Consider the following 15535-nt stretch of genomic DNA (forward strand, 5'->3'; position numbering starts at 1 on the left):
CGCCACTGGGGTCTATTCAGGTAGGTATAGAGATTTATCTTTATTCAAGATAAGGTCTTGTAGATGCGGAACACTAATCTGTTTAATATTCTGCACTTAAAGCATGCCTCAAAACGTATCCGTACTACAGTCATCATGTATCGACTCTGAACGAGCTGCATGGTCACGGCTATCGTCATCACGGGTATCATCACGGTATTCTCAACGTTAACCATCCGAGCGTATCGTCATACCATCGGCCCGGACCGTGCAGCTGTGGCAATTGCCATTCCTGTAAAACCCATCCGTCCTATCCGTATTATTCCGGTGCGGTCACCCCATTCCATGAGTACTAGGGTTCTACTGAGCTGAACAGGAGCTTCTACAAGAACGACACAATTTCCGCAACAAAATCGAATAATGCAGCGTGTTTGATGCTGTATTCTGAATAAAGTGGTGTAAATTGCAGCATAAAATCTTTTCTTTTCTATTACTAAAACAACCAATCGCCAATAACTAGCAGTATCTTTGAAAGATCTATGTGAGGTAAAGTTTATTAAAAATGAGATGTATTTGTTAAGCAACACTAGCTTGGTAAAGAGGTTATTTATGCGATGTATACCAAACTAATTTACGAAATGTCAACGGAGACCAATCGTTTGATGGCATCCTAAGCCCAAGATATTATCATACGGACACCTGTGCTAAGACTTGAAGCAGTTGATCTGGTCCTTTTCTGATATCTCCAAGAACTTTTGAGATACTTCATGACTTTAAAAGGATTAATATATAACTGATATATATTACAATATGAGGCAGAGTTGTTGTAGTTGTCCAAATGTTACACTCAAATTACGGACCTGTTTTATGTCACCTGTTCATAGCATCACCTGCATAGCATCACCTGTTCATCATAGACCTGCAACAACATCAACCTGCAACCCAGCATCGTTTCCAAAATCGTCTCGTCCACCACTATCGATCATCACCACCAGCATCACCAACCATAAACGAGTCCACCATGCGGACTTTGGTCATTATAATGTATTTTTTTTTAATTCTGAAGAGATGGTATTTACCGTATTGGTTGAAAGTAGTGGAAGCTTATAGCTGGAGGCTTAATTTAATGTAAAATTCACATTCGTTTGAAGGCATTTCCTCATCCAAACAGTGAAACGACACGTTATCCCGGGTAACATAATGGAATTCAATGCATAAAATAAAATTGATATGTTATAAAACGAGTAGCCGGTACATATCCTTATTCCTTTTTAAAATCTTCATGAAAGTTTTGTTGAGCAAAAGATAGCCATCAAACAGTACAGCTCGGTTTTCGGACCCTGGATTTCTCTCTTGTGAACTACGACATCTTTCGCCCAAAAAGTTGGATGTGCAACAAAGATTGATTATACATTAGTGGCTTTGCCAGAAATGCACAACGAGGAATTAGGGGAAATGAATAAAAGTAGAAAATCCTTAATTTCCTTTAAGTAGTAGTATTACCTTTAAGTAGAATGATAGTGAGTTTGGAATAACTTTGGTATCCATCAAAATCAATATTCACCAACATGATGCCTGTTATTGAATAAAATAACCCCAAAGTTTTTACAATGGGCTGTTGAGTATGTGGACAGGCTCTCGATTATTTACAATCAATCGATTGATTGGTGTCTAACTCAGTACACAAATAGCAGGTATAAAATGAAACAAGAACTGGATGAGATACCTATAACCATTGTACTTGGAGGATACATATTACGTTTAAAGGATCGAAGTGGCCAAAACTAGGATTATTCCTCAAGTCCATACATAATTTTAGATATTCCAGCACCGGAATTAAACACGTCCATATTGTAGTCGACGAACAGCAAGCTCAGCACAGTAAACAGCCAATTCTTGCGAGGTTTCGAAAAAGGGTTCGAGAGTGACGGTGTTTTTCAACAGTCCGGTGCAAGGTTTAGGCGGTAGTATCTGGGAAGTATCAATGAAAATTGTATGCAATGATCTAACATGAACACATTTTAAAAAGAATTTTATTCGGGAAAATTCTTGATGTGGTTGAAAAATTAATCAATCAACAAATGATTTGATTCGAACAAATACTTCTTTGTTGTTGAAATCACTCGCCCAAGCAATATGTTAGCAATGGAGTAAACACAATTTTTTATTAACTAGAATAGTATGAAAATGAAAAAAGGTAGTCGTATACATACATTATACATATACATTACGTACAAATAAATACTCATATATATTGTATATGTATGTATATGTTTCCTCTCTTCTCGGTAATTTTTTTTTTTTGAGCTTGTGTTTACTAACCGTTTACAAACGTGCATTATTATTCTCATCACCCCCAACGAAAATTGTGTAAGGTAACTCTCTTGACCTGTTTCCCGTAGAAGAAATCAGACTACCATTTGAGTTGAAATATTTATTATTCCTGCTTTTACTTCCACATTTTCCATTTCTAGCGATGCATTATTATTCTAAAAATAAACGCACTCACACAGACTCTAAATTAATGTCACTTGAAGAACCTTACAAATGTCGTCAGATAATGTGCCAACGATCTCTCAGAAGGAAAGAGTAAAAGGAAAGGAGAGGAAGAAGTGAAGGATACGTCAGGATACGTCGCGATCTTTTTAACGCCAACAAAGACTATTGCTTTTTCTGCAGACAATAATCAACTCACCCTGTCAACTGCGTTAACCGCAGAGGAGTGAACTGAACAGGTCACTCGGATTGCCAGCTGAAGACTAATGTTGTCACAGTCACAATTTTACGCAAGGTGAGATCATCCATGGTGAGAACGAGAAAATGCTGAAGAGTCTCTGATGAAATGAAAACCATGATAGTGCCAATAGCAACAACAACTCCATTCATTTATAGTCCATTTGATTCTTTTATTAATTGCGCCAAACTTCCATCACTTTAAGCGTAATGTCTGTGCATTATTACTCATTATAATCAGTAATGGCCTGCAACTGCTTTAAGACAAACGCTCTTTCGGACGCATTGGCATCCGTCGTAGTTGTAGCCCATTGGACAACACTTTTCGCACGAACAACGTTCGATGGGAGTTGTGTAATGTTCGCGATATTCCAGCACCGGCTTCAGACAGGTCCTACAGATCGTGGTCGACGGACAGCAAGCTCCTGTGAACGTCAGGCGATTGTGGATGTCATTACAACGGTAGCAACTTCACTGGACAACTTCCCTCTACTTACCCGATGAAAGCTGAGCTACGGTCACAACGAGCAGAAGTGCTGCTAGGAAGTACTTCATGTTGATTAGTGGTTGGTTGGGAATGTCAGAATAAGGAACTTGGAGACTAATAAGTGACTGATTGCAGATGGAAAAGATGTAGCCTTTTATACGGTTCGTTCTTTGTCAGACCATCGAAGCATGTTTAGGCATCAGATAGGATAAGACACTAATGTTTTCATTCTACATGGTGCTGGTTGTGGGAGAATAGCACAATAGGTGTGTCTACGTCATCGAGAAACTCGCAAAACAGTATCTGTTTTTGTAAACAGCTAGTTGCAACGTCAGTTCTTAAAGGGTGTATCACAAGAGGGCTATAAGTGTGTTCTGTAACAATTTATTGGATTATTTATTTATTTATTTATTATTTTATTTATTATTATTTATTATTTATTTATTTATTTGACGGTCCGGTGGTATAATCAGAAGCCTCAACAGCCCTATAGAGACTTTCTTTAAGAAGAAGAAAATCTAACTGATTCAATTTGGAGTATTGAGTAACTTACAATTAAATGGGGGCAATTATGATCACAACGCCAGTATTATTAATACGTAGCAGAACATAGCAGAATCATGCAATAGTATTGTTGATATGTAGGGATTTGGAGAATTAAAATCGGAACACACACACATTAGGACTCTTTACATTTGCGCAACCGTTTAGAATAAAGAGACTAATTTTGGGTTTCAACTACAACCAAGTTACAACCAAGAGGGTAAAGGATAGCGAATTAATATTTTCTACAGTCACTGAAATCGTAGAACCACTCAAGCAAGCAAATCCACTACAGAACAGCTAGTTGTAGTTCAGTTGAAGAAAACCAAAATTACGTAAAGTTCTATTATACTGGCATGGGTCTAGTATCGTTCCATTTATTCATATCCATTGATTGTGCATTTCTCACACCAGAGCGTACGGCGAATAGACGGGAGCGACGCCCCTGCAGGATGGACAGCTACCACAGCTACAGCTTCGAGCGTGCGGATAGTGCGTACCGTAGGCGAAGACACCCTCAGGATACCAATCGAGGGCATCATAGCGGTGGTTGTTGTACAAGCCACAACGAGAGGGGTATCCGTAGTCCTTGTACAAGTAATTCGTGTTGACACAGGCTGGAAACGACATTACGCTTTAAATGTGTACTATCCTCCAGCTACTAATGGACATGTTTTACTCACCTGAGTGGACCTGCGCGGCACAGGCAATGAACAGAACCAGAGCAATGATGGACTTCATGGTGTTGGCAGCGTAGGATACGTTTCTTCTCGTTTGTGTTTAGGAGTTGAAGCTGTTGTGAGATGCTTGGACAGACTAACAGTAGTGTTTATATAGGACTGCTCACAGCATTCAAATCATACATTGAACGGGAACAATAATCAACCTCGCTTTAGAAAAATAGCACGTGCGAACCATGTATGTAAATAGATATGGACTTATTCATTGTAGTTAGTTTATACTGAACTAAACAACATGTCATTGTCACTCTCGGATTAGTAAGCTTAGATGTGTTTACTAAAACTAAGACTATTTCTCAAGTTCTTTTTTTATTTTTACACACCTCAAACAAATTCACGAACCTAAGGAGAACTGGTGGAAACTACTGTTTGAACGAAGGAAGCTACTAAATGTTATGCAATGGATAATTTGTAATTACCTTACATACACACTTGTTAAAGAAGAAAATCTATAGAAATCATCAAACATTCCAAGACTTCCTTAACAATGAGCATGATGATCTTCCGATCGATTTGGTTTAAATGTAGTGAACAACTCCCATTATAATTTACTTTTATGAATGCTGAATGCATCTATGCTAATTAAACTAAATACATTATGCTTTCGCATTTTTGCTTACAGTTTATATAAATTTTTATATACTCACATGTTTAGAGAGATCAACAAAGAACGGACACACCGCATTTTTGCTGTACTTTTACTGTACTTCTTTAGTTTAATAACAACATGATAATGATAAGGCGTGTGATCTCCACATACAGTCCAAATTTGTACACCTTTAAAGCTTGTTTATTAAACATGAAAATATATCACATACAAATATTTGTTGTTGTTGTTCGTATTAAACTATTTTCAACGCAATCCATTTAGCTTTCGCTATAATTGCCTCAAACTTGCAGCAGATTTAACGGTAACCAAACTAAAGTGTTGCGGTTAGCCTTGAGCTGATGGAGGCTAAAGCTAACTTTTTACAACATCATTGTTATAAATCCGTTTTCGATTTCATTCCTTACTCCTTGTTGCTCCATAAGTTCCAGCTTTAAATAATACCCGAAATAGTTTGATCTATTCCTTGGTTAGCATACTGTGTCGAACATCAAGACATCCCATCACATCCCCTAGTAACAGTGTGTCATGCAATTCCTGCTCATCTTCTGTAAACAGGCAAGCGGACAAACTGGAGTGATGAGAGAACTTCTGTCCTTCCAAAAAAAAAGTGAAAACCTTTAGTAAACAGGACAACCAGTGACGATAGTGAATGCGAAATCAAATAGCTAGTGGTAATGGTAGGACAACGGGGAAACCGAAGCAAGAGAGGAAAAAGTCGGTTTAAGAATGGCGTCATTAAAAGTGATTACAGTGAATCTACACACTATACAAAACCAAGCGAAATTGAACAGTTCCTTGATGAAATCCTTCGATGCAGATATAATTGGCATGCAGGAAGTAGCAGGCAGTGATATGATGATGACAGGATATAATACATTAACAAACGTCGATCATACAAAAACAGGCACAATACTAGCATTCAGAAGTAATCTCAAAATAACAAACGAAGAGCGGTGATTACAACGTTAAGAACGTTAAGAAAACGTTCAGAACAACCAGATAAAAGCTGAAATGCCAACATTGCAACGGAACTTTATGGCGAATGAATTTATAATCAACGAAAGTAGAGAACAGGATGAAGAGAAATCTGCATTCCATATAGAAGCAAGAAAAGAAAGAAAAGTTAATATCATCGCAGAAATAGTTAAAGAAGGTGGATTTATTAGCAATTAATCAGTTGAAATGAAAACCTACATCACTGATCACTTTGAAAACCTATACAAAGAAGATCAACATGTGAATCAATAAACTTTCTCATCAAACAGGATAAAAACTACAAACTGTGAGAACAATAATAGTTTTCGTTAGACCTATCCTTCAATGCATTTCGTTCTATTGCAATATGATTCTGTGCTTTACATTATCTTCAAAAGTAACTCCGCTGCTCCTAACTCCAATGAGCTGACCCACCAATACCTCCAACAATAAAACAACCCAAGCTTAGTGATCTGAGAGTGACAATGACATGTTGTTTAGTTCAGTATAAACTAACTACAATGAATAAGTCCATATCTATTTACATACATGGTTCGCACGTGCTATTTTTCTAAAGCGAGGTTGATTATTGTTCCCATTCAATGTATGATTTGAATGCTGTGAGCAGTCCTATATAAACACTACTGTTAGTCTGTCCAAGCATCTCACAACAGCTTCAACTCCTAAACACAACGAGAAGAAACGTATCCTACGCTGCCAACACCATGAAGTCCATCATTGCTCTGGTTCTGTTCATTGCCTGTGCCGCGCAGGTCCACTCAGGTGAGTAAAACATGTCCATTAGTAGCTGGAGGATAGTACACATTTAAAGCGTAATGTGTTTTCCAGCCTGTGTCAACACGAATTACTTGTACAAGGACTACGGATACCCCTCTCGTTGTGGCTTGTACAACAACCACCGCTACGATGCCCTCGATTGGTATCCTGAGGGTGTCTTCGCCTACGGTACGCACTATCCGCACGCTCGAAGCTGTAGCTGTGGTAGCTGTCCATCCTGCAGGGGCGTCGCTCCCGTCTATTCGCCGTACGCTCTGGTGTGAGGAATGCACAATCAATGGATATGAATAAATGGAACGATACTAGACCCATGCCAGTATAATAGAACTTTACGTAATTTTGGTTTTCTTCAACTGAACTACAACTAGCTGTTCTGTAGTGGATTTGCTTGCTTGAGTGGTTCTACGATTTCAGTGACTGTAAAACAAGTTAATTCGCTATCCTTTACCCTCTTGGTTGTAACTTGGATGTAGTTGAAACCCAAAATTAGTCTCTTTATTCTAAACGGTTGCGCAAATGTAAAGAGTCCTAATGTGTGTGTGTTCCGATTTTAATTCTCCAAATCCCTACATATCAACAATACTATTGTAGGATTCTGCTATGTTCTGCTACGTATTAATAATACTGGCGTTGTGATCATAATTGCCCCCATTTAATTGTAAGTTACTCAATACTCCAAATTGAATCAGTTAGATTTTCTTCTTCTTAAAGAAAGTCTCTATAGGGCTGTTGAGGCTTCTGATTATACCACCGGACCGTCAAATCTCCAATAAATTGTTACAGAACACACTTGTATATAAGCCCTCTTGTGATATAGCCCTTAAGAACTGGCGTTGCAACTGGCTGTTTACAAAAACAGATACTGTTTTGCGAGTTTCTCGATGACGTAGACACACCTATTGTGCTATTTTCCCACAACCACCACCATGTAGAATGAAAACATTAGTGTCTTATCCTATCTGATGCCTAAACATGCTTCGATGGTCTGACAAAGAACGAACCGTATAAAAGGCTACATCTTTTCCATCTGCAATCAGTCACTCATTAGTCTCCAAGTTCCTTGTTCTGACATTCCCAACCAACCACTAATCAACATGAAGTACTTCCTAGCAGCACTTCTGCTCGTTGTGACCGTAGCTCAGCTTTCATCGGGTAAGTAGACGGAAGATGTCCAGTGAAGTTGCTGCCGTTGTCATGACATCCACAATCGCCTATCATTCACAGGAGCTTGCTGTCCGTCGACCACAATCTGTAGAACCTGTCTGAAGCCGGTGCTGGAATATCGCGAACATTACACAACTCCCATCGAACGTTGTTCGTGCGAAAAGTGTTGTCCAATGGGCTACAACTATGACGGATGTCAATGCGTCCGAAAGAGCGTTTGTCTTAAAGCAGTGGCAAGCCATTACTGATTATAATGAGTAATAATGCACAGACATTACGCTTAAAGTGATGGAAGTTTGGCACTATTAATAAAAGAATCATATGGACTGTGAATGGAGTTGTTGTTGCTATTGGTACTATCATGGTTTTCATTTCATCAGAGACTCTTCAGCATTTTCTCGTTCTCATCATGGATATTCTCACCATGCGTAAAAAATGTGACTGTGACAACATTAGTGTTCAGCTGGCAATCCGAGTGACCAGCTTGTTCCGACCGGTTCGGTACGATACGGTAGTTCTGTTTGCTCGTCTGTTGCCACGCCACATGATAATAGACGAGGACGCCAGATGCTATGCTCATTCACAGATCAGATCCGTCGAGAGCAGCGCTTGCGGACGATAGAGCAGTGGCAGCGATCGTGGGATCCAGGCGCCGACAGTCCGGGAGCCAACCGTTATGAGCTACATGTGCCCAGGGTTGTGTGTTCCACTGCCCTTGGTTTGAGGATGTCCATCGCGAGCTGCTGCGGTGTGGGACGAAGTGAATCGCATCACTTCTAGAACTCGCCTGGCAGGAATAGTTTTCCTTACCCGAGAACAAGATGCAGTACTACTGGCTTCCTCCATTACTTGACTAGCTGCAAATACGGTATGAACGTCTATTGTTCAGGCGGCGGGTGTGGAGGACAGGGCTGCTACCACCATACCTGGCTAGGATACAAGTGAGGTCGAGTCCCAGCAAGCCCTGCCGAAAGACACGCTGGCGAAGATGAGCTTACAAACAACGTCGGAGGTCCGAAATACGATTGCGGGGTCCTCAACGGTGGCCCTAGGGGTAGGTTTCCTCCGAGCAGTTGAAATGTCCCTTATGTGATTCGAAACCCTGTAAGCCTAAATATCCTAGCTTGTCTCCGGTCACGGACCTACTCTCCTAAGCTAGGGACCTATTTTGGGAGCAAGGACAGCGGGAAAGGACATAAATTCTGTCAGCGACAAGTAGTTCATTCAAAGCGATAATAATAAAAGGAATAATTCATTAAAAAAAAAGTAGTCAACAGTGTCTTCTTCTCGGTAATTTTTTGTCAATTTTGTAGTTGTTTGTTTGTACCATCCATATACAACAACACCCCCAACACCACTCTTGAAAGTGAAGCGAAGTTGAAGTGAAATTTATCAGATGAAAGGATATATTATTTTAATTGTTTTTGCAAGATGGACAGTGAAAATTAGTAGTGTTATATAAATCAACACAAACAACCAATGCGCCCCCATTCTCGACTTTTGCTCAAATATTACATTTACCAACATCCCCCCCGCTTTTTAAAGCGAGGAGAGCGCAATCCAAAGGGATTGAACAGAGGGTCGAATTGATGTGTCCACCAATCAATTTTTCTTTGGCTAGTGGAAAAGTTGTGTAAGGTAACTTCCTTGACCTTTGTCCCGTAGAAGAGAACAGACTACCAAGTAGACCTAGAAACGGTACTGGATAAATAGCTGATATTCCCTGTTCGACTTTTGGCGATGGATAAATGTTCTAAAAATAAACTCATTCTCACAAAGCTTGAACCGATGAAACAATTGACGCTCACTCTGAAATGTAGTTTTGTCAGACGGATTGCAAACATTTATGTGAATGTTTTACAATGTAGGTAATTCGCCGGACACCTGACTGTTTTACTATGCATTGAATGCCCATAGAGTAGAACAAAATTTGTCTAATGACTAAAACTTAGCCATTACTTAACTAACTACAATTTGAGCGCGATGAAAGGAGGAAACTTTGCGAAACTAGTGGGATGTGGATAATTTGTAGGGATCGTGTATTACCCAATTGCTTTGAATGAACTACTTGGCGCTGACGGAAATTATGTCCTTTGAAAACCATCTGTCCTTGCTACCAAAATAGGTCCCTAGCTTAGGGGAGTAGGTCCGTGCAAGGTGATAAGCTAGGAGGTTTAGGCTTATCGCTCTCGCGTCGTTTCTTAATGAAGCGGCAAGCGAGAGGAAGCAAGCGTCGATACCTGTCCCGCCTGCCTGAAGATAAAGTCAGTCCAAGAGTTATGCTGGGAACACTGCTATTCCCTTTTCAAATTTCAACTCAATATCTTTAAATTAGTTAAGATTAGTTTTATGTTAGTCTAACGAAAAACAAAGATAAACATAATTCCAGTCATAGCGAACGGTTAACGAATTGTCTATACAAAGTTGCTATTGAAAAATTAAGTCTCGATATAAGTTTAACGCTAAATTCATGTTAAACAATAATAATAACAATACACCCGTGTGCGGTCTTTCATAACAATTCATTTAAAACTTCCTCGTATGCTTATCACCTTCTGGCATGGAACGTGCATAACATGGATTAGTTTTTAATTTTTTGCTATTAATAAAAAAAACTGCATGCATATAGTGAACTACTATATAAACAGAACAGATGACCAGAAAAGACATCAAACGACAGCTACACCTATCCTAGTGCTAACGAGAGATACATCATTCTGCATCGCCTCCACCATGAAGTCGTTCATTGCGCTTGTCCTGTGCGTTGCAGCCTTTGCGGCCCAAACGTTTGCACTTCCCACTGGTAATTAGTTTGACATTTTATTTCTGCGTCACATGGGTTTTTTGTTAATTTTATATTTCACTTTTGTTATTTTGTTCCTTTTGTTCCTTTTTCCCAATTAAGATTGTGTGAAGCATGCTTCCAACGTGGATCGTCACACCGTCCGGCTGTACGATACCCACGGGCTTCACTACGAGCTGGGTGCCAATTGTCTGGCCAAGCAATTTCATCCAACGGAAGTTTTGAACTATCCCCATAGAAGCTGCAACAACTGTGGCAATTGTCACTCCTGCCGAAACTCGTACTATCCGCACCACCCGTACCATTACGGCTATGAGCCATACTGGTCACGCCGGGCATTCTAAATCGTGCAACGGTCGCTCACTGCCAGACAAACGCACACAACACGGAGACAAACGAGCAAACAATTAAAATAAACATTGCAAAAATACAACAAAAATTGTGTTATTTATTTTTTTATTTAGTACATTTCAAAACAACAAATAAATTCGAAATTTCGTGCTTTTCTGGTGTACTAAGCGGTTCACTTGTAGTTACTTCAGGTTATCACACGACAGGACCAGTATCAAACTTCAATCAGACCGTACACACAACCATTCAGCAAAAAGGAAATCTAAAATTAAAAAAGGACCCCTCAAGACCTTGGACAATGTTATAAAGCCTCCCCACAATCAAGACGGTATCTCAAAAGTTTTCAAAAAAGTTTACACTGTTGTTAGTTTTTCCATAAATTTGTTGCATTGCGACATAAGTTACAATAAGTCAAGGAATATTTTAATTTTGTTTTCCGACGAATTGAGAAGTCCCATTTATACTGCAATGGCTTAAACCCTCAACCTTGCTTACACTCCTTGTTGGCAGACAGTGATGATCTTCGCGATTTTAATCAATTTAATACTGATCTTTTTTTTCAACACCTTGTCCAGGAGAGTTCTCACAATAAAAACGGGTATGGGCATTGTCTTCGACACATCATAAATAACACTCGGCTCGGCAATGCTTATAACAAAGGTGCTGTGCAGTTATCACTCTTGGAATATTATGTATTCTTGCAAACGCAAAACAAAGATCAAGAACGTGCTTTATGTAGGGGTGAAGCACCGGCACTGCCTGCCGCTCATATTTATGTCTATTGTGGTGGCTTGGTATATAAAATCGGAACATTCACCTCAGTTACCAGTCAACGGTTTCCCGCTCTTCAAGAATACATACCGCAAGTGTGCTGTAACGCGATACTCACAAAACGATGAAGTCGATCGTCCTGTCCTGTCTCCTGCTCGTAGTCTGTGCTGTCCAGATCCAGTCAGGTAGGAAGAACAATTCAATCAACCCACAAACAAATGTGCATACTTTAATGGTTTCGCTTCATACAGGTGTTGTGCCGCTATCCTACCATACGTATGATGTGAATCCTACCTGCGAGCATCCCTTCTACAGCCAGGGTACCTATGCCTATTCCCCATACTACACGCACTTCCCGACCGGATACTATCCAGGAGCGTGTGGCTGCTCTAGCTGCAAGAGTGCAGTGGTTCCCTACTACCTGAACGCTTACAATGCATTTGTAGTGTAAATCCATGTTTGAACTCTGGACCGGAGAAGCTGCCTTGAAGATTTGAAGCCAATAAAATGATTGTCGTCTTACGATGAACTACATGCATGACTAGAATTGACATGTGTTTTGTTTTCTTTTCATAGTTCATAATAATATTACTCATTTATGTTGCATAATTGGGTAAAAACATACAAACAAAAAGTGTGTTAGTAACGCTTAAAACATTGCCCAGAAGTCATTCGCCAATCGAGCACCGTTGCCATTGGGTCAAACATTGTTGTCCACGTACAGGCACGTGTAGACAAAACAAAATAAAGCTTCCGTGTGCGCTAAATGTTAATGTTCCAAATGTTTGTTGACAAACAAACAAACGTGTTTAATTTTTCTTGCAAAAATTGTAAAAAAAAAGTATTTTTTGTTTCTTCTTGGACAACCAGCGCAATAGTGAACACATGTGTTGTTTTAAAGGTTGTGCAGCATTGATTGATGGTTAATTTTATAGATTGATGGTTTTTTATATTTTCTGATTGTTGAGCAGCAACATTGTATTTATTAGAGTTTTTCCGCAGTTGCACTAGCTCCCGAATTGACCACTCACAGAACACAATCTTTCGCACAGTTCAAAAACTCCGAAACAGGAAGCGAATAATTCAACGCTTCATTGTTGAACCTAGGTACGCTGGCGGCGAACGGACCACGTGTAGTGCGATATATCTTTGGAAACGTGCGATCATGGGGTGAAGCGCTAGACGTGAAGCTGTTTCCAAAACATCCCACGGGCCATTTGAAAAGTGTCCTAAACGTTGTATAAAAGCACCTTCGCAAAAGCACACAATACACAGTCAACATCTCAGCCAGTTTGCAAACACAGTTACAAACTCAGTCCAGCCTAGCAAACCTAACGGCAGTATGCGTTCCCTGATTGCTTTGATCGCGCTGATCGCCTGCGTTGCCCTGGTGCACGGTGGTAAGTAAAACATCGGGCGTTGTAGGTGAAAAACTCTCCGCTTCAAAATAGTACTAACGAATGTGTCACCCCTCATTACAGGTTGTTTACCCAACAAGTATCCTTGCACGAGAGACCACTGCTACCGGGACACCTACGATGAATATCCTATGCAGCGGCAAAACAATGTAAACTACTACATGTACAATTACGTGAAACCGTGCCCGCACGAGGGCCGTCCATACTTTGGCTATCCGTACAGTGAGTGCAGCGGCTGCCGCTCATACCAAACGGAGGAAGTGGCCGTCGTCAAACCCGAATGTCCTTGCCATCATCACTCATCAGCATTCCAGCTGTGAAAGCCATCCTTCCGCTTAGGTTCAACCGAACTGCCACTCTCTGCAAAATAAATGCATTACCACTGACGGAACCTTACAACAGTCGTCGCATTTGTTTAAATCTCAACCGTACAATCATGTTTGCATTACTCACACAGAATGTTGTATTTATTGGGAAAATCAAACACTCACTATTCATTGGCATTTACAGTAGAACTTAACGATAGGTAACAATAAGCAGGCACACACTTTCGTTCGCTGCATGCACCGTACAACATACGTTCCACCATACTAGTGGGCAGCAGTTTTCAAAAATTCTGCATACTGCTCTTCGCTCATCAGCTTCGACAGCTCGTCCGGTTTTGTGAGCTTCAGCTTAAAAAGCCATCCTACGATCAAATGAAAAGCAAACATATTAATACGCGTAAGGTTGAACGCGCAAATCGCGCACGGAGTACGTACCATTCTCGTAACAGGACGAGTTCACCAGACCGGGCGTCTCCTCTACTGCTCCGTTCTTCTCTGTCACCTCACCGGACACGGGTGAGTAAATTTCGCTGGCCGCCTTCACGCTCTCCAGCGCACCGCACTCATCCTTCTGCGATAATTTGGTTCCGGGATCGGGCAGCTGTGCGAATACCACATCACCGAGTGCCTCCTGCAAGGAATGCAAGTATGCCATCAAAGCAAAGAAAACTGTTAATAAAGATTACGCCGAACAGTGTTGGGTCGGGAATTCGACCAGACGCGCCTGTGGTAATTACCTGTGCAAAGTTCGAAATGCCAACCGTGCCTACTTCACCGTCCACCGACACCCATTCATGTTTGTCCGTGAAGAGTCGCTCTGAAGAATGAAACGGTACAGATATGCTTCAGTTAGCAAGTGCGTGATCTCCGGTCATGAGCATCATGTGTTAATAAATTTCGCCAAAACAACCGACCAGTTGGCATTCGTGTAGTTTTGACTGTTCAGCTTATCGGTTGTATGACCTGCCCTCAACGATGGGTCCAGCACTTAATTTGACGAGTTTTTTTTTTTGTTTTGCTGTTGTGGCCATTGCCCAACATCCACCACTGCCGATTACAAAACCCAATCACGCATTTCTTTGTCAACAGTTCGTGTACATTTGAGGCTGATGAAATCTTGCTGGTGCTTCGTGTAATCTGAAACACTGCGACGCCACACCAAGTTCCGTACTACTGGAAAAATACCATTTTGTTCTACCGGCACCGAAAGGGCATCTGTTTTTGTGGACATCTAGGCAATGTTTTAGTAAAACGGGTGATTTTTAAAAACGGGTGATTGGTTTTTTTATCTTCAATTATCTTTCGTTTGTTTCAATCTCTCAGCATACGCGAAAAATATTTGAATTTTATAGCATTCGTATTATAGCGGTTGGTGGTCACCCTGTTGCATTTTTTGACAACTTGTCGATACACACGATATGCCAAACGATAAGTTTGTGCGCTTTTGTTGTGATCCCACTCTTCGTAACATTCGCAACCGGCTTTTCACAAGACATCGAGTAGGCAATTCAACTATTCGCACTATTCATATCACATTTTACACGTACAAAACCATATCCCATCTTTACCTTTAAGGGCCACACTGCTGACGCTAAACAAACGGGACCACCGGAGAGCGGAACTTTGCGTACCGGCCTTGGCCACCAGTTTGCCTAACCGTACCGTTGCACGAATATGACATAACACCATCTTGCAAGCAGACCGTAGCTAACACGAACGATACGCGATCGCAACAGAGACCGAACGAAACGAAACCGGCACGCTCACTGGTGGACTCTTCCGGCGGATGGCTACGTTCCACCCCAGGGATGGGTGCTGATGAACGAGCGCGATTAGT

The 15535-nt window shown here is 40.7% G+C and overlaps 2 protein-coding genes across 2 annotated transcripts; one reads left to right on the top strand and one right to left on the bottom strand.

Moving 5' to 3' along the window:
* Positions 1-10762: 10762 nt before the first annotated feature.
* On the top strand, positions 10763-11176 carry LOC128305169 (uncharacterized). The gene is made up of 2 exons (XM_053042495.1): positions 10763-10832; positions 10935-11176. Exons 1-2 carry the CDS (start codon positions 10763-10765, stop codon positions 11174-11176), a joined length of 312 nt encoding a protein of 103 aa, XP_052898455.1.
* A 2641-nt stretch (positions 11177-13817) lies between these two features.
* Positions 13818-15400, bottom strand: LOC128300836 (glycine cleavage system H protein, mitochondrial). The gene is made up of 4 exons (XM_053037047.1): positions 15267-15400; positions 14436-14515; positions 14134-14329; positions 13818-14060 (listed from the first exon to the last, which is right to left on the bottom strand). Exons 1-4 carry the CDS (start codon positions 15385-15387, stop codon positions 13963-13965), a joined length of 495 nt encoding a protein of 164 aa, XP_052893007.1. The 5' UTR covers positions 15388-15400; the 3' UTR covers positions 13818-13962.
* Positions 15401-15535: the final 135 nt, after the last annotated feature.

Source organism: Anopheles moucheti, chromosome 3 (assembly GCF_943734755.1).
Source record: "Anopheles moucheti chromosome 3, idAnoMoucSN_F20_07, whole genome shotgun sequence".
In the NCBI taxonomy this organism is placed as follows: domain Eukaryota; kingdom Metazoa; phylum Arthropoda; class Insecta; order Diptera; family Culicidae; genus Anopheles; species Anopheles moucheti.

Bases quoted from the DNA above. Each gene is read 5' to 3' on its own strand.
- LOC128305169 (XM_053042495.1), top strand. From the start codon at position 10,763: ATGAAGTCGTTCATTGCGCTTGTCCTGTGCGTTGCAGCCTTTGCGGCC. The intron at 10,833-10,934 runs GTAATTAGTTTG...TTCCCAATTAAG, and splicing joins AACGTTTGCACTTCCCACTG to ATTGTGTGAAGCATGCTTCC.
- LOC128300836 (XM_053037047.1), bottom strand. From the start codon at position 15,387: ATGGTGTTATGTCATATTCGTGCAACGGTACGGTTAGGCAAACTGGTG. The intron at 14,330-14,435 runs GTAATTACCACA...CATTCCTTGCAG, and splicing joins GCATTTCGAACTTTGCACAG to GAGGCACTCGGTGATGTGGT. The intron at 14,061-14,133 runs GTACGTACTCCG...ATTTGATCGTAG, and splicing joins CTCGTCCTGTTACGAGAATG to GATGGCTTTTTAAGCTGAAG.